Below are 22746 nucleotides of genomic sequence, written 5' to 3'. Positions count from 1 at the left end.
AGAGTGTAGATCAGTGACGTGCCGTCAGGGTAGGCAAGGTAGGCAGTACCTACCCAAGGGTGAATTTATATTTTGATTATTTGTTTTAATTATAATATAATTATGAATTATTTATTTTTCCATTTCCAATAGCCTACAGTACCTATAATCAATCAATCAATCAATCTTTATTTGTATAGCGCCAAATCATAACCAATGGTATCTCAAGGCACTTTACAGTAGAGCAGTCTTAAGGACGGACTCTTCATTTTATGGATACACACATATGCATATATACGTATATACACATACATATGTATCCCACACCCAACATGAATTCATCATGGCGGCAAGGAAAACCTTCTGTTAAGCAGCAGGAACCTTGTGTGGATCCCATTCCTATGATGAACAGCCATCCACGTTATGCTGTGTTGGGTGAGTGCAGAGAAAAGGGTGGAGACAGAGCCGCTGAGTCTCTGTAACTCCACACTGAGGATCCCACGGACCTGCAAGACAAAAGCCAGAAGGAGTACAGGAGCAAACACACAAGGGAGTAAGCAGACATAGAGGGAGTGTTTGAAAGAGGAATGGGACCCTCTCCGGTCCCTCTCTAACCTAAATGACCTCTCTCTTAACGCCCTCTCCAACCTCTCTCCAACCGAGCATGCCAGACCCCCCCCCCCGGCAGTCTATGCCTATTGCATCTTAATTATGAGCTATGAGCTGGTTCCTAACTAAAAGCTTTATCAAAGAGGAATGTTTTGAGCCTAACCTTAAAGGTAGAGAGGGTGTCTGCCCCCCGAACCGTGGTTGGTAGATGGTTCCAGAGAAGTGGGGCCTGATAACTGAAAGCTCTTCCTCCTATACTACTTTTAGAGATGAATGGAACAACGAGTAGTCCAGCATTTTGAGAGCGTAGTGTTCTGGGGGGATTGTATGGCACTACAAGCTCCTTGAGATAGACTGGTGCCTGTCCATTTAGGGCTTTATAAGTGAGAAGAAGAATCTTGAATTTTATTCTATATTTTATGGGAAGCCAATGCAGAGAGGCTAATACAGGAGTAATGTGATCTCTTCTCCTAGTTTTAGTCAGTACACGTGCTGCAGCATTTTGAACCAGCTGAAGTGTCTTAAGCGACTTGCTCGGGCAGCCTGCTAAAAGAGAATTACAATAATCCAGTCTAGAGGTAACAAAAGCATGGACTAGTTTTTCGGCGTCGCCCTGAGACAGGATAGATCTGATTTTAGCAATGTTACGGAGATGAAAGAAGGCAGTTCTTGAAGTTTGTTTTATGTGAGAGTTGAAGGATAAGTCCTGATCAAATAGAACCCCAAGGTTTCTAACAGTTGTGCTTTGTGCCAGAGTAATGCCATCTAGGGCAGTTAGGCTAGCATAGGTTTCTCTAAGGTGTCGCGGGCCCAGTACAATGAGCTCAGTCTTGTCTGAGTTGAGAAGAAGAAAATTTTGGTCCATCCAGGCCCTAATGTCCTTTAGACAGGCCTCAAGTTTAGATAGCTGATTTGTCTCACCTGACTTCATTGATACATACAGTTGGGTATCATCAGCATAGCAGTGGAAGTTAACAGAGTATTTTCTCATAACATTACCAAGGGGGATCATATAGATACAGAAGAGGATTGGACCTAGCACAGAGCCCTGAGGAACCCCGTAGCTTACTTTAGTGTACACAGAAGACTTATTATTCACGTGTACAAACTGGTACCTATCAGATAGGTAGGACTTAAACCAGTTTAGGGCAGTCCCTGTGATTCCAAGTAATTTCTCTAATCTCTCTAGTAGAATATAGTGATCTATAGTGTCAAAAGCTGCACTAAGATCTAATAAAACCAGCACTGAGAGTCGTCCTTCATCTGAAGCCCAGAGTAGATCATTAGTTACTTTAACTAAAGCAGTCTCTGTGCTGTGTTGAGCTCTAAAGCCTGACTGGAAGTCCTCGAACAGGCTGTTGTTTTGAAGAAATTCACAGAGCTGAGCTGCCACAACTTTCTCAAGAATCTTTGAAATAAAAGGAAGATTAGATATAGGCCTGTAGTTTGCTAAAGTGCTGGAATCAAGAGTAGGTTTTTTGAGAAGGGGTTTGATTACAGCTACTTTAAAGGACTGTGGCACGTAGCCTATTGATAGGGATATATTTATTGTCTCCAACAAAGATGGGCAGACTAGGGGAACAACTTCTTTAAACAGCTTAGTTGGGATCGGATCTGAAAGGCAGGTCGATGGTTTGGAGGATGAAATAATAGAGTTAAGTTCCTGAAGTCCTATATGTGTGAAACAGTTTAGGTTAGGCCTATTTACATTTAATGGTACAGCAGGCCCAGGTGAAGGCAGGGAGTGGCTAATTTTATCTCTAATCTTGTGAATTTTATCGTTAAAAAATGTCATAAAGTCCTCACAGCTGAGGGCTAGAGGAATCATGGGCTCAATAGAGCTCTGACTTTGTGTTAGCCTGGCTACAGTGCTGAAAAGGTACCTCGGATTATTTTTATTTTCTTCAATTAGTGAGGAGTAGTATGTAGATCGACTATGTCGTAAGGCTGTCATGTATTTACTATGGCTTTCTTGCCAAAGTATTCGTGACTCCTCTGTTTTATTGGAGCGCCACATTCTCTCTAATTTACGGGTTGTTTGTTTGAGTGTGTGAGTTTCAGAGCTAAACCACGGAGCTTTCCTCTGACGTTTAATAGTTTTTTCCCTCAATGGGGCAATTGAGTCCAAGGTGGATTTTAGTAGACTAGCAGAGCTATCGACAAGCAGATCCAGTTGAGAGGGGTTATAATTAATATCATAGTTATTTATTGGATGGTGCACTGAGTTTAAGGCAGCAGGAATGGCCTCTTTAAATTTAGCCACAGCACTGTTGGATAGATTTCTACTTGTAACTATTTTATTGCACAGTGCGAGATCCTCTAGGATAATGTTAAAAGATATTAAAAAGTGATCTGATAGCAGAGGATTTTCAGGGTAGACTTTTAGTTCATTAATATCAAGGCCATATGTTAGAACAAGATCAAGAGTATGATTTAAACGATGAGTAGCTTCATTAATAGTTTGAAAAAAGCCAACTGAGTCTATTAGGGACATAAAGGCTGAGCTCAGGCTATCACTATCTTTGTCCACATGGATATTAAAATCTCCTACTATCAGTATTTTATCAGAACTGAGGACTAAGTTTGATATAAACTCAGAGAATTCTGATAGAAATTCAGAATAAGGGCCTGGAGGACGGTAAATTATCGCAAATAAGACTGGCTGGCAGGTTTTTGATTCGATATGAGATAAATTTAGAACCAGGCTTTCAAAGGAAGTGTAACTGGCCTTTGGTTTAGGATAGATTAGGAGAGAGGAATGATAAATAGCTGCTACACCACCTCCACGGCCTATGTCTCGTGGCATATGAGTATTTAAATGACTGGGAGGAGTGGCTTCATTTAAACTAACATATTCATCTTGATACAGCCATGTTTCAGTTAAACAGAATAAATCAAGGTTATTTTCTGAGATAAGGTCATTTACTAGTAGAGATTTGGATCTCAGTGATCTAATATTTAATAGAGCACATCTAATGGTTTTATGTTTTGGTGTTTCTAGATTTGAGATTTTAATTTTTTTCAGATTTTTATAATTGATAGCTCTTTTATTTGATTTTATGTTAAAATCATTGTGAAATATGGGTCGGGGGACTGACACCGTCTCCATAAAATAATATTCATCACCATCACAACAGTTGTCATGGCGATGAACACAGCTATCCTGATAGCAATGGGAGGGAAACTGTCCTAAGGCAAGCGCAGAGGGGCGTGGAGGACTCCCCCTCTGTAACATGGTCTCATTCATGAGATGTCATAAATGTGCCATGTTTTCTGATAGTAGAGATGCTCCCTCCAAAGTAGGATGGATTCCATCTCTTCCTATCAGGTTCGGTTTTCCCCAGAAGGATCTCCAATTATCAATGAAGCCCACCTCGTTTTCTGGACACCACCTCGATAGCCAGCGGTTAAATGATGACATGCGGCTATAAGTTTGAAAGTGTCCGCATTTTGTGTGTTTCATAGCCCAAATTACTAAACAGTGCTATTTCCTGGAACAGCTATTTCCTCCCTCTGCCTTACTCCGCTGTAAGGATGACAGCGCCAGAGATGATAGAGAAACTTTTTTTTGAGGAAAAACGACAGCTTTTAAAAGATGGAGACCAATAGTTACGAGAGCTTCAGCAAAGGTAAGGTTAGATCATCGTTGGTACTTTCTACAGTGAAAGGTAGGATTGGCTTTGTGGATGCTCCTCCCTGAGGCTGTTCTGAGTTGTTGTTGTTGTTGTCATTTTCTCTGTGTTTCCAACACAAACAACGGATGCGCTGCTGTGTCATGAGATATATCTTGTTGGGAGAGTATGGAAGCTATATAAAATAGTTTTTTATGTTTCTTTAATGGTGTTTATGATGTTGATTTTGTTAGATGGCTAAATGCTTGTTCATGTGGATCTTGTTGGGTTTTTTTTTCTTTCTTATTATGAATTTTATATTTTGATAAGCGCATTGAGATGACTTTGTTGGAAATTGCTTTATACAAATAAAATTGATTTGAATTGAATTAACACTTGCCAGCAGAAACGTGTGAAATTGTCATTGGTGGTCTCGATTTGCAACGTGCCTACCCAACCCTAGTGGTCACGGTCAAGACTGAATTTCTTACAACCTCCCAGCCCCTACATACACGTAGGCGGTAGGAAGCTGGGAGTATTCTGTCCATGCTTCCCTCCACGCTTCCCTCCATGCTGCCAGTTAACAGGCTCTAGGAAGACTCTATACCATTTTCAAGCGGTACAGATAACTTCTTGGGTTTTTCACCCCCGAACCCCAGTATGTTGCTGGCCATTGTCTGGCTGATGTTCACACTTGCCCTTTGGCTAACCATCATGTAAATCAGGGTGTCGATACAGCAACCCCCCAAAGAAACACAAAGGAACATTTCTCATGTGATACAGTCCAGTCTCAGAACTAGGAACTAATATCCCAGTAAATATCCTCCAATTTCCCCTGTTGCGGTGGCTTTTAAGTCACCCCACAAAACCGGAGTAGACACCTCATGTGATACAATCATGTCAACACAAAGACACAAATCTGGCCACAGATTTACATGAGTAGGAATAGGTGGAGCTCTTCTTTTTAAAGTCAGCCTTGGTTTCACTTTCAACCCAATCTCATCAAGGACCAGTTCTTCTTCCTGGTCAACGACATCCAAGGTTTTAGTTTCAGCTGAGAGTGAGACACTGGGTACAGGTGATGAGATTTCAGGGAAGGGGGTTTGATGCAGCTGTTTCTCCATGTCGTCCTTCATCTTTGTAGTTTTCTCTATGTTGTCTTCTATCTTTGTAGTTTCATGTTTGTCCTCATGGTGTTGCATGTTCTCCTTTGTCTCCATCAGCACTCACAGAGACATTTGTGAAGTAGAATAGGTTGGATTTGAGAAGTTTCACTCCATTTCTTATTCAGACACAGCCCATCTACTTTAAAAAGGTGTCTGTGACCTGTTAGAGTTTATAGCTAACTCTCATATTCAGATTGTATACAGAGAGACATAATCAGAGGTTTTGCTTTGCTGAACCAACCAATCAATTTTTTTTTTAGAGATGAACAGAAAATGAATCAACAAGCAGCAGGTTTACAAACAGCACACAAACGAGCAAATCCCGAATTTTGAGAGGAAATGGTGAAATATTGCCGTGTTTTTGGCTGTACCAATCGCTCAGACCGTGAAAAACATGTGGAGTTTTATAGACTGTCAAAAGTTCTAACAGATCAGGGAAGAACAATGTCTGCATTTTATAGTCAGTAGTTCTACATCAGGAGAGCAGTGACATGAGACAAGCTCATCGTTGTTGCACCAGTTGTTATTGGTGTATATGCAAACACCGCCGCCCTCTTTAAAACACATTTAAATCCATCTTCAGGTAGTCCAGTTTGTTCTCCGTGGAGTGGACATTAGAACGCAGGATGGAGTGCAGCGTGCATCACGGGGAAGGGGGGGCGGAGCTTTGGCAGTGGCTTGGCTTTATGTAGAGCACTAATTAAACTGAGTGAGATCTAATTACTACTTCTCAGTGTGTGAGTGAAAGATGGCTACAGCTGCTGCTAACGGAGAACAGACGGAGCGGGTTGGATAGATCACCCGCATCCAGAGCTTCAGCGCCTGTCATAAAGTGTTTGGAAAATGCAACAATCCCAATGGTCATGGACACAACTACAAAGTGGAGGTGACTGTACGTTCAAAGATTGATGCTGTAACTGGAATGGTCATGAACCTGACAGACTTAAAGAAGTATATTGAGGATGTTATCATGACTCCTCTGGATCATAAAAACCTTGATAAGGACGTCCCTTACTTTGCCAATGTGGTCAGTACCACGGAGAACCTGTCCGTTTACATTTGGGACAACATGGTGAAGGTTCTACCAACAGACACTCTCTACGAGATCAAGATTCATGAGACGGATAAAAATATTGTGGTGTATCGAGGAGAATAAAGTGCAATTATCTATTAAAAAACAAAAAAGAACGCAGGATGGAAGGAAGCGGCATTCTCTGAGGATTTGCTTTTAGCTTGTTTGCTAGCACCACTCCTGCTTCTGATCACACCGCTGGCGGACACCGCTGGTACGAGGCTCCGCTGCTTCCTGGGCCGCTGGATGTAGCCACCGTAGCAATCCAAGGTTTTCTATAAAACCTAATGCTGTCCAGTCCCAACAGCATCATTTTTTTTTTTTTTTGCTCAGCATTCTGCAAGGGTACAAAATGTTTGACTGCTTCTTTATTGTCCATATTTACAAGTGTCAGTTACAAACTCACAGAGCAGCTATTGTGAGAAAAAAAAAACAAACTAAACAATGCAGTAGGTATCGTAGGTAATGCAGTAATAAATACAAAAAAATGGTTTTCATAAATTAGAAAATAAATGACAGTTTTATACAGAATTCAATTCATTATCAACACAAATGATCTGCACACAAACCTGCAAATGTGTGTCTAGAGTTTGGGTTTCTTTGAATGACGAAGTTTGATTTCAGGTTAAAATGTGGCAAATTTTTCCAATATTTTTTTGTAAAAGTTATCACTAATGAATTGATGTAGATGTTAAGAGCAGTAGCTTCCAAAAATGTGGTATTTATGTTGTAACTTTAAAAGTGCAACTAGTGGGATTTTACTTTGAAAAAACTAACATTATACAATTTTAACCATGTTTTAATGTACTTTCAGGTTGTAGGGTGTGCAGGGCCGTCAAAGCAACTGGTGTCTTGACAGAAAAACGAGTGGTTATATTAGAGGAGTGGGTTTCATTCCAGATCCATTCATCAAATGAAAACAGGTAAACAGCCTTTCTTGGCATTAAATGTCTTGTTTGCTTTGAATTGTAATAAATACAAAGTTTGAAATGCCTGTGTGCGTTTATATTGTGGTATGGGGGGGGGGGGGGGGTGTCCAGTGCATGGGTAAAACACAGTATACCCACTATAAAAATCAACATTTTAAAATCAAAATTAAAGGCACTCTCTCTCTCTGCGTATGATTGACAGGGAGATTTTTGGTCATGTTGTTGATGTAATGCCTTTGATGATTTGAAATGTTTTACTGATCATTTTAAATGTTTTTTTGAGGTCGATTTTAATGTTCTTATTGATTTTTACATACAAAGCTTCAACTAATTTTCAAAGGCCGATGCAGATACAGATAAAAAAAAAAAAAAAATTCAGCCGATGGTCGATATCTAAAGCCGATATTTGAGGCCAATAAACTTTTTTTTAAAGCACATTGATTATGAAATCTAATTGAAACACTCATATGATATAAATGTATATATTAGAAATTAAATTAAATACACCAATAGAACTCTAAATATTTATTGAACTTTAACCAAGTAAAACTAAAATTATTATCCTATTAGGGATATAATAGGTTTAGGATATTTGATCAGGCACTATTATATTATATCGGCTTCTTATTTGTATTTTTACCTCTCATCACATGCTATTATTACTTTTTTTGTTGTATATTCATACATCCAAATGGATGCTTTTTATGTTCTTTCTTTTTTCCTTTAATGGCTACTCTAAAGTGCTTAAAAAAGGAAGAAAAAAAGAAATTGGCCGATATTGAAAAAGTCCAAATATTGGCCGACCTCTAATTTTTAAGTTGTTGAATGTTTTCTGTTGCACTTTTTGATCATGTAAAGCACATTGAGTTGCCTGGTGTACAAAATTCACTATACAAATACATTTGCCTTGCCTTTAAATATATACATATCAATATTGTAATTTTCTATATCACCAAAGTAGAAAACTCAATATATCTTGAATGTGGACATATCTCCCAGCCCTAATTATTAGCAAACCATTTTTCTAAGCGGAATTTTTTATTTTAAAACAGGATTTGTTGACTTATTAGCCTAATAAGTCAACAAATCCTGACTCATGTCTTCTGACACCTTTCTGTACAAAAAGCAACCTCAATCAGTTTGAGGTTCAGTTAAAAAACAAAAAAAAAAAAAAAAAAAAAAAACAGTTGACACAGGGTCAGAGAGGAGCCTTTTATTGAGCTTCCACACAGCGTTACATCCACCAATGCTCTGAGAGGAATCCCACAGTCATCCTCACTATCCCCTTTCATCCTTTTGGAGTTTTTCCTACATATAAAAGTAAAAAAAAAAAAAAAAAACAGACAACCAAAGCCTTCATCATTGTAACTGTTAGTGCTTGTGCGTGTTTGTGGCAGAAAAAAAAAGTCCCTTTAAAGTGTAGAAAATAGATAATCCTCCCAATAATCCTCACAAAGGTTATAAATAGTCAGAACTATTTAGGAAAAGTCCATGTTTCATCTTGACACACAATTTCAGACCTGTTTGTAAAAATGTTCCCTTTGAAAAGATGAAATATGGTCCTAATAATAAGAATTACAAATGATTTGGAATTGTCTTAATTCCATCCTACGTGTTTCCTCAGACCTGTTTCCTCTAAGTAAACTGTAAACTTGAAAGTACATACAAAGCTTCAACTAATTTCCCCATAAAAGTGGCAGTAATTACAATATTTGGACATAGCTACACAGGTGAGCACTTTCTTTTAAATATATGCTGTCTCACTGTTTTTCAGCTTATGATGCAATACCTTTGAGGTTATAGCAATTCTTCAGTCCTAATGGACATAATTAGAATGCCTGCTTTGATCCCTTGGTGTCCCTTTATGTTCAAGCCCAAAACATTATGACCACCTCTGTCCCTGGTTCAATGCTTCTCCTTCATTGGAGCAATATTCATAGAAACACGTCAGAAACACACAGGAAATGCTCGGACGTCACGATGACGTTTAAAATTATAATAGATTGTCCAACATGTTCAATTTAGGTGCATTTCCTCAGCAGCGGGTCCTGCATACTGTTCACATGAATATTGGTCCACAGAAGCACAAGCAGTAAATGTAGCTGGAAAAACTCTTCAATATCATCATTAAAGTTCTCTCATTCCAGCAGCTGAATCTTAAAAATTCCCTGAGGATTAAAAAGTGAAATAAGTGCTGCAGAGTCAGAGACGAGGAAGATTATCTGTCTCTGGTTTCATTTTCATAGGTGACGGGAACGGCACCTGGAAACACAAAAAAACACACACATTTAAAACATACATAACTGATACAGTTCACCTGTATTTTTAGTACACATTTTGCCTGTTGTAATGTGTTTGGACTTATAACTAAATTGTGTGTGTGTGTGTGTGTGTGTGCGTGTCTTGCACTCACGTTGTCTGATCCTGATTGGCCAAATAAGGATGGAGCAAAGGGCCAGAGCCGCCACGACCGCCACGCCTCCCGTCACTATGACCATGACGTAGTGATAGAACCACACACAGTCTGGACAACACAGCGCAGTGCTGATGACACACACACACACAACACACACACACACACACACACACACACACACACACACACACACACACACACACACACACACACACACACACACACACACACCACACACACACACACACACACACACACACACACACACACACACACACACACACCACACACACACACACACACACACACACACACACACACACACACACACACACACACACACACACACACACACACACACACACACACGTAAATAAAATGGAAAATTGACATTGTATTTCTCTGAATGGGGTAAAGGTAAAATTAGAAAAACATTAAAACCACACATTTTTTAATGTTCTTCTTTTAGTTTAAAATTTGTATTTATTTAATTTATATATATATATACACATATATATATAAATATATAACAGATAAAAGCAAACTGCTTGATGTAATTTGTAAAGCCTTTATTTAAAAAAATGGTTTTTGCATTTCTTATTTTATTATTTGTGTATGTGTGTGTAAATACACTTGTCTGTGCTTATGTATTTGTGTCACTGTGTATTCATCCGTGTGTGTGTGTGTGTGTGTCGCACTAACTGGCAGGGATGCAGGGTCTGAATGACCATCACTGCTAATCCATTGGCCAGTTTGTCGGTGAAGCTCATGGCTCCGTACACAAACGCTCCGCTTTGCTGCAGACGGACGCACAAAGATGAAGATTAAAAACCCGCTGAGGTGCCCCGCCTCTTCCTCACCACTCACCGTCTGATTGGAGATGAGCTCTGCTGTCATTGCCAGTGAAATGACCAGAATAGTAGCAGAGCCGGCTCCCAGCAGCACAGCGGCACCGAACACCCGCTGTCCCATGTGGCCGTCCAGCAGCACCCAGTAGGAGAAGGCCAGGATCAGCAGGAGGCCCAGCAAGTAGGTGAGCTGCACCCAGAAGAACAGGGAGAACCAAAACTTCAAAAATAATTGTGATTGTTGCAGTTTAAAATATTAAAAAAAGTAGTAATAACAATATTCCTCTGTGTAGGAATCAAGTTTCAGTATTTTAGGCCTAAGTTTGACAACCTTTAACACAGGGGTGGGCAAACCTTTTGGCTAAGGGGTCACATGGACTTTTAAAAATTGACAAACGGGCCTGGCCAGCACTCGATGCATACATACATTCTTCTTCTTCTTGTCTAAAGTTCAAATTTATAAAACTTCACAACAAATCAACCATATGCGCTACAGATTTGCAACTTTCCCTCCAATTTAGCCCCAATTCTAAAGAAACGTGTGTACATTTAAGTAGAGACAGGCCTGGTAGTAGAGCAGTGCTTTTTAAAGTGTGTGGTGGAGAATGGAGACATGACAGATGGAAAGTTTCAAATTCATGCCAATCTTCTTAAAAACCCTTTCTTCATCGAATAAATATCATTACGCAAGGCAAATTTAGAAGCTTAAAATGTATGAGAAATTAAAAGAGATTTCAATTAAAAACTGCATTAGATATGGGACCGGGAACAAAATGTAAAGTGGAACTAAAGTGCAAACACAATGTTTTACTTCAGCATGTAAAGTGGAGCGGAACCATGAACAAAGCATTAAAACATTTATTTCCTTTTTTTGTTTTATTAAGCTTTTTGGCACAGATTGCAAAAAGTTTTGTTGTTTCCTGTATTTTGACTGCTGTACTTAGTTTTTGAGTTTTGGATTTATTTATGAAATATACTTGCATTATAAAACATAATGTTACTTGTTCCCTGTCAGTTCATTTCATACTTGTATTCCTTTAAAACCGCAAAAGTTTCTTTGCAAACAAAACCTTTGACTGAACTTCAGCGTAAAAGTATTTACTTGTCCATTCTTTGTTAAACACTCGGCACTCACTGTCGACTTTTCTTTTCTTTGGGCCACTCATTGTTGCAGATGGGTAGTACCCTGGATTTCCACTGGATGCGTAACTGCTCCGTAACTGCTGCGAAACAGCAACGGAGCTGATAGGTTTCCATTAAAGCTGGGGGGAGACCTTTCCGTTGATGCCATGGTTGGCCCAATCCGAGCACTTTCCTTGCTGCTCTCTTCTTGCTGCAACAGATGCATAGCAAAGCCAGAGGCGGTGGGGATTGCTGGACTGCAGATTGCGCTGAAGTTACGCAGCGGAGCAGTTTTGGTGCAGATATGGCAGCGCAGCGAAGCCTTGCGAGCCAGCCGTATTAAAAAAAAAAAAAAAAAAAAAAAAAAAAAAGCCAGCCATATTCACACGACACCGCGAAATCGCGCAATAAAACAACAACAAATTTACGTTGATTCTCTGACGTGGAAGAGCGTAACGGACTGGGTCCTATGTTAATGAGTAATGTTCCAAATGTTGTTTATTCCATGGTTAACAGGTGTTGTCGTTTTCCAGGGCCTTGAAGGCATCATTGTTACTTGCAGCTTTCTCTGCCAATGTTCGTCTTTGTTTAGATGTGTTTTGCGTGTTGATTGGCTGGGAGGCTGGAAAAAGGGCGGTCGTAAGCGGAGAATGGGAGAACATTCTCTTCCCACGGGTGTTGAGGAGATAAATGACGTACGTAAGATGTTTGTGTTTTAATTCTTTATTTTGGCTTCGGCGGGCCGTATTAAAAAGACCAACCAATGTGGCCGTAGTTTGCCCACCTATGCTTTAGCATCATAAGAGCCATTTAAGTCCCGCCCACCAAAGAAATGGGAGGCTGAGAGTCACATATCAACAACTATAAATAAATTATTAATAAAACACAAAAAGTGTCTCAGTGGGTGTGGTTTCACTGTAGTGCTTACACTGCCAAAGATCTTATATCGAATAAGATGAACGCTCACATCTTTGACCTGGAGCAAAAAGATCTCATCCTTTGATCCTGAGATTTTACCACAAATGTGTATCATCTATGCCAGCGGTCCCCAACCCCCGGGTCGCGGACCAGTACCGGTCTGTGGGTCAATTGGTACCGGGTCCCACAGAAAAAATACATAATTTACATTATTTCCGTTGTATTTATTATCTGAGCCTGAACGATGTTTTATTTTGGAAAACTACCGGATTCTCTACTTCTCGCTACATCCATCTATCCCTCACTCTTGATGCATGTCAAGGTGCCTGCCGAAGGATCCACTTTAAGCACATCTTAAAGGGGATGCTCCGGCTGGTAAATTACCTCCAAGATAGTAAAATTAACAAAAAACAAGCGTCTTTGCTCAGGGTAAAAGAGCCAGACAGGAAACAGAAGAAGAGCCTACGACTTCAAAGAAAAAGAAAGCTGCATTTAACAGACAATACAAGGAGTCTGACTTGAAATATGGATTTATTGCGACAGGTTGTTCCCACGCACCATGGGACCGTCTCGTTGCAGAGAAACAAGCTCAGGGATACCAATGATTTAGTGTTAAGGTGAGTAGTTTTTTCATGCACTTTATATTTGTTTTTGTGGCATATCTTATGCTGAAGGCATGTTTAACCTTGACGATGCTAATAAAGTTGTATACACAGTAGATTGACGTTTATTATTATATTTAGATAATGACAGTTTTTTTTTCTTAAAGGCCGGTCCGCGAAAATATTGTCCGACTTTAAACCGGTCCGTTGGGCAAAAAAGGTTGGGGACCGCTGATCTACGCTAAATGACAACGAATAAGCCTGATGACATACACCAGTGGTTCCGGAGCCAAAGGTTGCCAACCCGTGGTATAGGGTGAGTTTGAATTTACTTACACATTTCCCGATGAACTTGCTGAGCGGCTTCATGATGAAAGAAGAGAGGAAGCCGCTGACGTACATCACCAGTGGGATGGTGGCGATATATTTCTGTTAGGGAATGAAACAGTTAGAAAAACATTCCTTTGTTACATTTATGAATAAAAACAGTGATTGTGTCACCTTGGGCAGCCCCAGAGTGTTGATGAGATACATGGAGATGTACGTCTGGGACAAGTTGACGATGAGCCGTGTGGACATGTAGAGCAGAGCCACCTGAGGACACAGAGGAGACGCTTGGGTACTCTACAAAATGTACAGATGAGCACAGATTAACCGATTAAGGCACGACACGTGTAGCTGTTTCACTGGATGGCATCCACGTCTTTCAAGCATTTTTTTCGGACAGTCTGTGAAGCTGCTGTTTTGTATTCCTTCCAAATGGTCTCATTTTGAGGGTGTCTTTTTAGGTGAAGGATAATGAAACTTGAAGAATGAGCATTGTGTTCCATCTATTGCTGACGGTAAATGTGCTGTTTTTATGTGAGACTGTGAAGGAACTCCAAACCAGCAACCAGTTCCACATGTTTAAGTTAGCTTAGCATGTAGCCATGCTGGCTAATTGGGGTTAAAAAGTTAAAGGAGCGGGCAACATTATCGGGTCCAGTCAGCGATTTAAATTGTCTTGTTGTAAGGACTCTTATTGTTCAAAATTTTTAATTGACCTGCTCGCTCAGAATTGTGGCAGAAACATAACGTGAAAGCTCAGGACTTTTTACCTGGTAGAACGAAGGCTGCCGTAGCCAACACTTCCACTGCAGGTACGATGAAGGAGGGCGAGACAAAAGCGGCGTCCTCTCCTCCTCTTCTTCGTTAACATTATTCTGAATCCGGTGCTCATCCTCGTGTCTGTTCACGTCACGTTTGGATTCTTTGGTACCAAGGTGGAAGATGGCAGAGAAAAGTGCCCCGATCCCCAAAACGATGAATGCCAAGTTCTAGAAGTGAACAAAACAGAATTAATAGTCCATTATTGTCATTGTACAGTAATACAACTAAAGTGCTCGGTTCTTATCAACATAACACAAAATGGCAACTACACAATATTGTCATGAGTCAATTATTCTACACCAGACATGGACAACTGGCAAACTAATTTAGTGCGGCCCCCAAAACAAATCCCCAAAAATTGTATTTCAAAACATTGGAGGGAATATAAAGCCTGACATTATACACAAAATAACTCCCAAAGCACACAAATTGACAGAAAAAAAGCACAAAGTATACAAAAACACACAAAATTCCAAAAATGACAACAAAGGCATACACAACAACCACTTAAACAAACAAAATGACTACAAAAACACAAAAAACAACACATTACAGAATAGCTCCAATGACACACAAACTGTCAACAAAACTTTAAAAAATGACAGGAAAATACAAAAAACAAGAACAAAAATACAAAAAGTGACCCCAAAAACACACAAATCTACAACAAAAATGCATAAAAATGACATAAAAAATAACAAAAACACACATCATCCCTAAAAACACACGAGATGGCTAAATGCTGACAAAACAACAAAACCACAGACAAAAAAAAGGACAAAACCCTTTTCCCCAGTTTTAAAGCAGAACTAAGTAACTTGCGCTTAGCTCTCCCCCTGAGGTCCCTTTGGTTATGTCGCTGTCGTAAACACTCCGCACCCCCCGCTGCCTGCCAGACGGTAGCAACCGATCACTGAAAAATCCTAATACAACAGTGACACTAAGGGTGCTTTAGGGCGACCGTGGCTCAGGTGGTAGTGGGTCGTCTTCTGATCGAGAGGTTGGGGGTTCGATCCCAGTACCTGACTATGTGTCGAAGTGTCCTTGGGCAAGACACTGAACCCTAAGTTGCTCCCAGTGGTCGACTAGCGCCTTGCATGGCAGCCATGTCCCACTGGGGTGTGAATGTGAGAGTGATTGGGTGAATGAGCTGATATGTAAAGCGCTTTGAGACTGCTTCAGTGTGGTGATAAAGCGCTATATAAAATCAAGTCCATTTTAAGTCCAAGTCCATTTGCTTTCACACATATAGTCAATGTGACCATGTGAACAGTATGAGGAAGAGAAACATGTAAAATAAATGAATGATGTGGAAGTAATACAGAAGGGAGTGTGGAAATGTGTGTGATGTGTTTGTTTGTGTGCTGTCAAAGTGGCTCTGAAAATGGATGGATGGATATTTGTGTGTGTGCTGCCTGATGGAGCGCTGGGTTGCGAGTGTGTGTGCATGCCTGTTGAAGTGATGACAGTGTGTGTTATTGCTGTGTGTTGCTGCTGAGTTGTCACTACATGAAGTTGCAGCCACAGGGCTGGTCATAATCTAGCATTAGTTTGTATTGGGCTGCCATAAAGCAGAGACAGCTGGGGAGATGACGCCCAATCACCCCATAAACACTTGTATTACCCTCACAGGGAGGATTTATTAAGGTGAAGAAGTTACTTAGTTCTGCTTTAATGCTCAGATTGGTCATTATTCTAAATGCTGACATGAATGTTGATAATGTGACCCACAAATCAGATACAATCACATTTTTGTGGCCCCCGCTGTGATAGAGTTGCCCACCCCTGTTCTACACTTTCATATTATATACAGCCACTTTGAAAGCCTCAGTCACACTGAAAGCACACCTCACTGCTGTCAGATTTACCTTATCTGTATTTAACCTAATAAAAGTAGATAAATAAAAAGACTAAGAGTAGAAACTCTGACTGGCTTCTGCAGCTTTGGAAACACATCAACATACTCTGAAAATGGGAATGTCCGCTGGTCCCAGTGTGTCATCATCTTGTCCGGCCTGGACATGGAACAACAGGTACGCCAGTGCGTAAACTGTGATGTTAGCCACCACTGTGAAGGCATACCTACACACACACACACACACACACACACACACTTAATGAGAATGGCTCTACTGTGTGAGCTGGTGTGTGAATGAAGCACATACTGTACCTGTACGCAGTAAGCTCCACTTTAGCGTGCTCACAGGTGACCATCTCAGGGATGAGTGACAGGTGGGAGATCTGAGTGGCCGCCCAGCCGAACTGGAAAACCACGATGAACGGGCAGAAATAGAGCAAACTGACCCACTGAGGAGTGGAGAAGTCACAGCCCAGACACTGGTTAAAGATGAAGGAGAAGGACAACACCACACTCAGCGTACCTGAGACACACAAAACACACAATGAATCCTCCCTTTCACAATCACAACCTGAACCCTCAGATGGTTTTATTCTTCAGAAGTGCCTTTCTTTTCTTACCGACGAGATGCCAGGTCTTTCTCTTTCCATAGTTTCCGCAACCGGGGGATTGATCCGACTCGTAGCCAATCAGAGGAGTACAGATCCCATCGGCTACCTGCCCGATGAGCAGCAACACACCTGAGAAAGGGAAATACTTAGAAAACAGCCACCTGTTTATCCATCAACCATACCCGTCTACCATTTAGTAAAATTGTGAATTTTACACTCACAATAGAACTAAAATAGATTAAAACCAAAATTATTCTAGCTAATCTTAAATTAGGCCAATTTACATGATGTATACTACATGCTGCAAACACACATATATTTACTATATTATGAAAATAAATGAATACCAAGTAGAAAGATATAATTTAGCATTTATTACTTATTTAAAACTAGACTTAAACCTAAAGATAAGTATAAGGATTAAAATAAGACTAAGTATGCTAATTGAAACATAACTCCACCCCACAACACGTCCACAAAATAGGTGTGGGACTAGGGCTGGGTGATTTTTCCTAAAAAAAATATCTCAATTTTCGAGTTTCGATTCATTTTTTTTTTTTACTATGCACTTAAATATGACAGCAGACATCAGATATATTGTCAAAAATGCAACTTTACAGTATTGCTGTAATGGTCCTCAAGAGTTAAAACGCATAAAACAATCCCAAAATAAAAAGTAAATGAGGTTCTGTCACTCAACTATTTCAAGCTTTAACCCAGGTTTAAGCAAAAGTGCAACAACAGCTTCACAGTAGCTTCAATTTTCTGAATAAGAAATCAGATAACGACATATTTAATAACATATAACATTACAATTAAAAAAATAATAAACTCTTCCCTTAGCATCTCAGCATAGTGCAAATAAAACATTAAACATGCCTGTGGCACACATACATTGTGCTACGGTAACCCACAGGGACGGAACGTGAAAAAGTCCACAAAAAAAAAAAACTGTGGTGAAAAAACAAAATTTTAAAAATTAAAAAAATATTTTTTTTAAAAAAACTCGAAGTTGCCAAATAAAAATCGTTTTTATCTACAAATTCGATAAATCGATTTATTGCCCAGCCCTCAGTGGGACCATATCTTGTGAAATCTTGCGATATTAGAACTCCATAAATGTCTTGTTGGTGGTTGTTTTCTTCTTCATGCTAGGCTTGTACTATGGTGAACAGCTAACCTGGTCGGGAGTAGGTTTTGTCCTGGCTAAGTATTAAAAGAGTGCAAAGCTCCACCTCCTGACCAATCAGTTCTCTTGAATAATGACCTGCCCAAGAATGGACGGGTCCTTCTCTGTACATGTTGCTGTGATCAGACAGGTGACAGGAGAGAATTAATATTTATGGATATGGATTTCCATTTACCTCCTGACATCCTATAGGAAAGGCATAGATTTTTATGTGATGGACTGACCCACAGCTGATGTCAGCTGAGCTGATTGAGGCCGTGTGCGTCTGGCACTCTCCATATCCGCGAACTGATAGTCATTTATTAATTTATTCATTCATACATGCTGTTGGCTACACAGCCTTAAGTTTTTATTAGTTTTAGAAATTAAAACAAGTTTGTGTCTGATAATAATAATTATTTAAAAAATTATGGATTAAAAAAAAATACTGTTTTTTTTTTTTCCTCCATTTTGAAAATATCGTATTGATCTCAACATTATACACGTATCGTATCGTGAACTTAGTGTATCATCCCACTTCTTTTCTGGAATTAGTTTTTGATGGCTGAGTGGTCTAAGGTGTCGCACTCAAAGTTTCTTCCTTCTGCTGCCATGGGTTCAAATCCCACTTTTGACATATATATATATATATATATATATTTTTTTTTTTTTTTTTTTTTTCATTTTAACATATTTAACACAGCAAATTCCACCTTTAAAAATACACATTTCAGGGTATTTCCTGGGTTAGGGCTAAAATAAAAGGGTTAGTAGGGTAGCTAAAAATAAATACGAGCTCAAATAAAAATGACGGAGCTTTAAGTCATGTGGTGGCACCTATCATGTGACCTAAACTGGCCAATGAGGGGCGCTGCGTATGCATAGACTGGCAGTCTATTCATATGTTTCCGTATCAATAGCCACGGCGTTTTAGTTCAACTAGATTTACATTTTGTTTTACAGAGTGAAAATATAGAAATACAGTCGTTTAAGATTGCGCGCTGTTTTAAGAAAAAAAAATTAAATAAAACATTTCAAAAATTGATTTTTGATTTTTCCGAAATTTCAGGCCACCCCACATAAATTCTTAACACCAAGGTTGAAAAACACTGATTTAGTGGCTCCTGAATAGAAATCACCAGTCTCTCTTTCATCACGTATTCCTAGGGGTACACGTACCCCTATTTGAAAAACCCTGCTTTAGTCAACTGAAATTGTATATACTTGTGCAGAAAACTATACCTAAAGTGTAGTTCGTGGTGAATCTTGGGGTTACAGATACAGTAAAAAAAATTAAAAAAAAAAATCGTATACAATTGTATTTTCTGACACACACGCTGAGGTACCTGCGTTGGTGTCCCTGAAGCCCAGTACTGAGTGGTAAAAGACCAGCAGGTAGGTGAACCACATGGAGGCGCACAGGTCGTTCAGAAAGTGTCCCACAGAAAAGCTCAGCTTCCTGACGATGGACAGGGAGCGAACTGTGTCCGACATCACTTCTTCATTCGCCGGCATGATGTTTGGAGGAGCCCCGGTCCGTCCGGGCCCGTCCGGGCTTCAGCTCAGAGCTCTAACAACTGGCTGTAGTGGTGTTACAGACCGTTTGGTCACAGGAGTCCTTCATGTGTACCAGAACAAATATGTCAATAATTAAATGTGCTCAGCCTTCTCCAGGTTTATCACACACATCTACGTTAGTCACGTGACTGACAGTCAGCTGACACGCGGGTGTACCGACACATCCCACGTTACATCACAATTGTCTGTAGACATTGATATAACTGACGAAACACTGGGGACGGACTCCCAGACTACAGACGGGTTAATCAGATCACCGAAGTAAACATAAACGCACAATAAAACGATCTAAATACAAACATATTTCAGCAAATGGGAGCACCTAAGTTACGGTGCTACTTGTTTTCCAGTTAACCGGTGTCATGCTTCCGCTTACGTCACAGGTTACTCTGAGTAACTGCGGATGTTGAAACCTGATGCTGTATTTTTACAAGTTTAGAAACCTATGTAGGTTTAAGCGTTTTCAAAGTTATTGTGCCTCAATGTGCAGTTTTGAAGGGTTAGTAAGCAGAGGAGTTCTCAATTTACATTCTAAAATACTTCAAAAACTCATAAAAACGTATTTTATTTCTAGTAAGGAGCACCGAAAATTAACCTCTACAATGCAGATGTTGTGTTTTCTCTTAATTAGAGGTATAGTGTGAAACCAGGATGGCCAGTTGCTATAGTTACTGCAGACGATGAAACCGGAAACCGCATCGTTACACATCTATTCGAAGGAATTAGAAAATAAATCAATTAGAAAATATAGTAAATACCTCAAATAGTGCAGATTTAATTAACTGTTATAATGAAAGATTGGAGTTATTTTCGGTAAGTCGCATTACAAAGCTAATAAACGTGGAAGGTTGTCTTTGTTGAAATCATGTATATTGTAATTCAGTGATTCTCAATTAGCGCCACCTTCAAATAATGATCCATATACGAGTCGAACAAAGGAAGAAATTAAACATAAAATCCAAAAAAATGAAAAATATAGAGCAGTTCATTACGGAAGCTTATTGCATTCACTTGAATTAAGAAAAAGTTTCTGTTTTTCTGAGAAAAGTTTCGGTTTTTATGAGTAAAGTTTCTATTTTCATGACAGCCTCCATCCACAGGAGGATCACAGCTTAATGTTGCGTAGGCCTTCAAAAGTGGCGTCTCTTTTCCATGCTCTTTTAACTCGTAAAAACAGGATTTATTTTACTCAGAAAAACAGGATTTATTTTACTCAGAAAAACAGAAACTTTACTCAGAAAATAGGATTTATTTTTACTCATCAAAACAGAAACTTTACTCATAAAAACAGGATTTATTTTACTTGTCAAAACAGAAACTTTAGTCATAAAAACAAAAACTTTACTCATAAAAACAGATACTTTACTCATAAAAACAGATTCTTTACTCATAAAAACAGAAACTTTTTTTTATTCAAGTGAATGCAATAAGCTTCTGTAGTTTACAACAGATAATACAGAATCTGGTGGACATGCCAGCCCCTCAAAATTGGAACAAAGTTCGTCGGGGTTTGGAGCTCCAACATGTTTGGGCCTTCAGTAAAGAACTTGGCATATGCCTCAGCTCCTTGTAATTTGATCAGCTTTGAGCTATGTACATAGACTATTCAAATCACTAATGATTAGTCAGATATATGCATTTTGGGTTATACCTATTTTTAATATTTTCATTGACTCATAACTGCATTGGGAAAATGTAGAACATGAGAAATGTGTTTATAATTGAGAGTAGAGTAGAGTATTCTTTATTCATCAGTGGGGAAAATTACTGACATGTCAGTGCAATAAAAAAAAGAGAACACCCGAAAAATAGTGCAATGTAGATAAAATAAAACATTACAGGCACATGTTGAATGTAATTGCATATTTATTTATGTCAATATCTTAATACAATTACTTGACCTTTGAACTGGTACAGTTTCACACTATAGCACTGATCAGTCAATCAATATTGTCAGCACTTCTGATTCTGTAACTGTGCATAGACTTGGTGCTGCTATGGACTCTGTTTTATCTGTAGATTAATCTGGAGATGAATCAATCTCAACGTCTTTTTTGGTAGATGGCCTATTGCTTCCCTGCTGTAGCTGCCTAGAACAGAATATGAATAGTTTTAGTAATAGCCTATTTTTAACGGTTGAATATAGCCTATTAAGGTAAATTCAAGATTACTGCAAGTCTTGTAACATAGAAATAACTTGTTGGTACAAAATAATATAACATAGCTAAAATTGCTTAATGCCTAATTTAGTACAGACAAACCACTAGAATTTAAAGGAACAGTTCAACTTTAAAATCTGAGCTTTAAATGTCCTAAACAGTGAAGATGACTCTTGACTCTGACCTTTAATCTTTATTTTCCTCTTCCTCCTTGCTGCTGCTGGATGCTTTTATCCAGGAGAGCAGAGAGCTCCTTTCCTTTCTAGCCATTATACGGCAATTGGTAAATAAAAAGAGACCAACAGTATGAATAAGACTGTTTGGTATATTTCAACAAAGCACAGGTCTACTTTTTCTGCAGGCAATTTGGAATTGCCTGTTTGTCATTTAGCAAATAAATGACTGCAAGTGTTACTTATGTAGCCTAATATAAACCTACACAACAGCCTACTAAATATTCATCTTAAGTAAGTATACTGATAGATTCACATGCTGTAGGATACCAATGACAAACTCTACAGGTGGTCATCATCAGTGTTGGGTAAGTTACTCTAAACTTGTAATATATTTTTATTACTGTTCACTGGGATGAAAATGTAATATATTTTTAAATGTAACTGAGTTACACTACTTTGAGTTACTTTTGGTCCAGAACATTATTATATCACACTGATAGTGTTTGAATAACATTGGTCTAAGCTTTGTTTCAAATACTTCTGCTATTTCAGGAGCAGAAAGCTATTTTTTGTTCCCCATAGGTTATATTTAACTAAAATTATCATCTTTTTTTCCTCAAATGATTGCAAAAAGTGAGAAAACAAAGCAAATATGCACTTAAATTAAATATGCATGTAACTTGAGTTACTTTTTTAAAAAGTGAAAAGTGGTACAATATTACTAGTTACTAACTAGTATTACCACTTTTCACTTTTGTAATGAGTTACACTGCTG

The 22746-nt window shown here is 39.1% G+C and overlaps 2 protein-coding genes across 3 annotated transcripts; one reads left to right on the top strand and one right to left on the bottom strand.

Moving 5' to 3' along the window:
* The first annotated feature begins 6113 nt into the window (after positions 1–6113).
* Positions 6114–6521, top strand: LOC114479687 (6-pyruvoyl tetrahydrobiopterin synthase-like). The gene is given in 1 exon segment (XM_028473505.1): positions 6114–6521. A coding segment is annotated over 1 exon segment (408 nt).
* Positions 6522–8564: 2043 nt separating this feature from the next.
* On the bottom strand, positions 8565–20011 carry LOC114479841 (major facilitator superfamily domain-containing protein 12-like). Of its 2 annotated transcripts, XM_028473744.1 has the most exons (11): positions 19405–20011; positions 16900–17019; positions 16592–16802; positions 16386–16503; positions 14370–14588; positions 13774–13866; positions 13609–13701; positions 10650–10820; positions 10485–10579; positions 9780–9910; positions 8565–9628 (listed from the first exon to the last, which is right to left on the bottom strand). In XM_028473744.1, exons 1-11 carry the CDS (start codon positions 19571–19573, stop codon positions 9585–9587), a joined length of 1464 nt encoding a protein of 487 aa, XP_028329545.1. In that variant the 5' UTR covers positions 19574–20011; the 3' UTR covers positions 8565–9584. The 2 variants fall into 2 exon arrangements, with proteins under 2 accessions (XP_028329545.1, XP_028329546.1); XM_028473745.1 differs by lacking the exons at positions 8565–9628; positions 9780–9910; positions 10485–10579 and adding an exon at positions 11766–11963 and having other exon boundaries at positions 10683–10820.
* Between the last annotated feature and the right edge of the window lie 2735 nt (positions 20012–22746).

Source organism: Gouania willdenowi, chromosome 17 (genome assembly GCF_900634775.1).
Source record: "Gouania willdenowi chromosome 17, fGouWil2.1, whole genome shotgun sequence".
NCBI classification, from domain to species: domain Eukaryota; kingdom Metazoa; phylum Chordata; class Actinopteri; order Blenniiformes; family Gobiesocidae; genus Gouania; species Gouania willdenowi.
The sequence above is the reverse complement of the archived record's forward strand: the minus strand, read 5'-3'. Positions and strand labels throughout refer to the sequence as shown.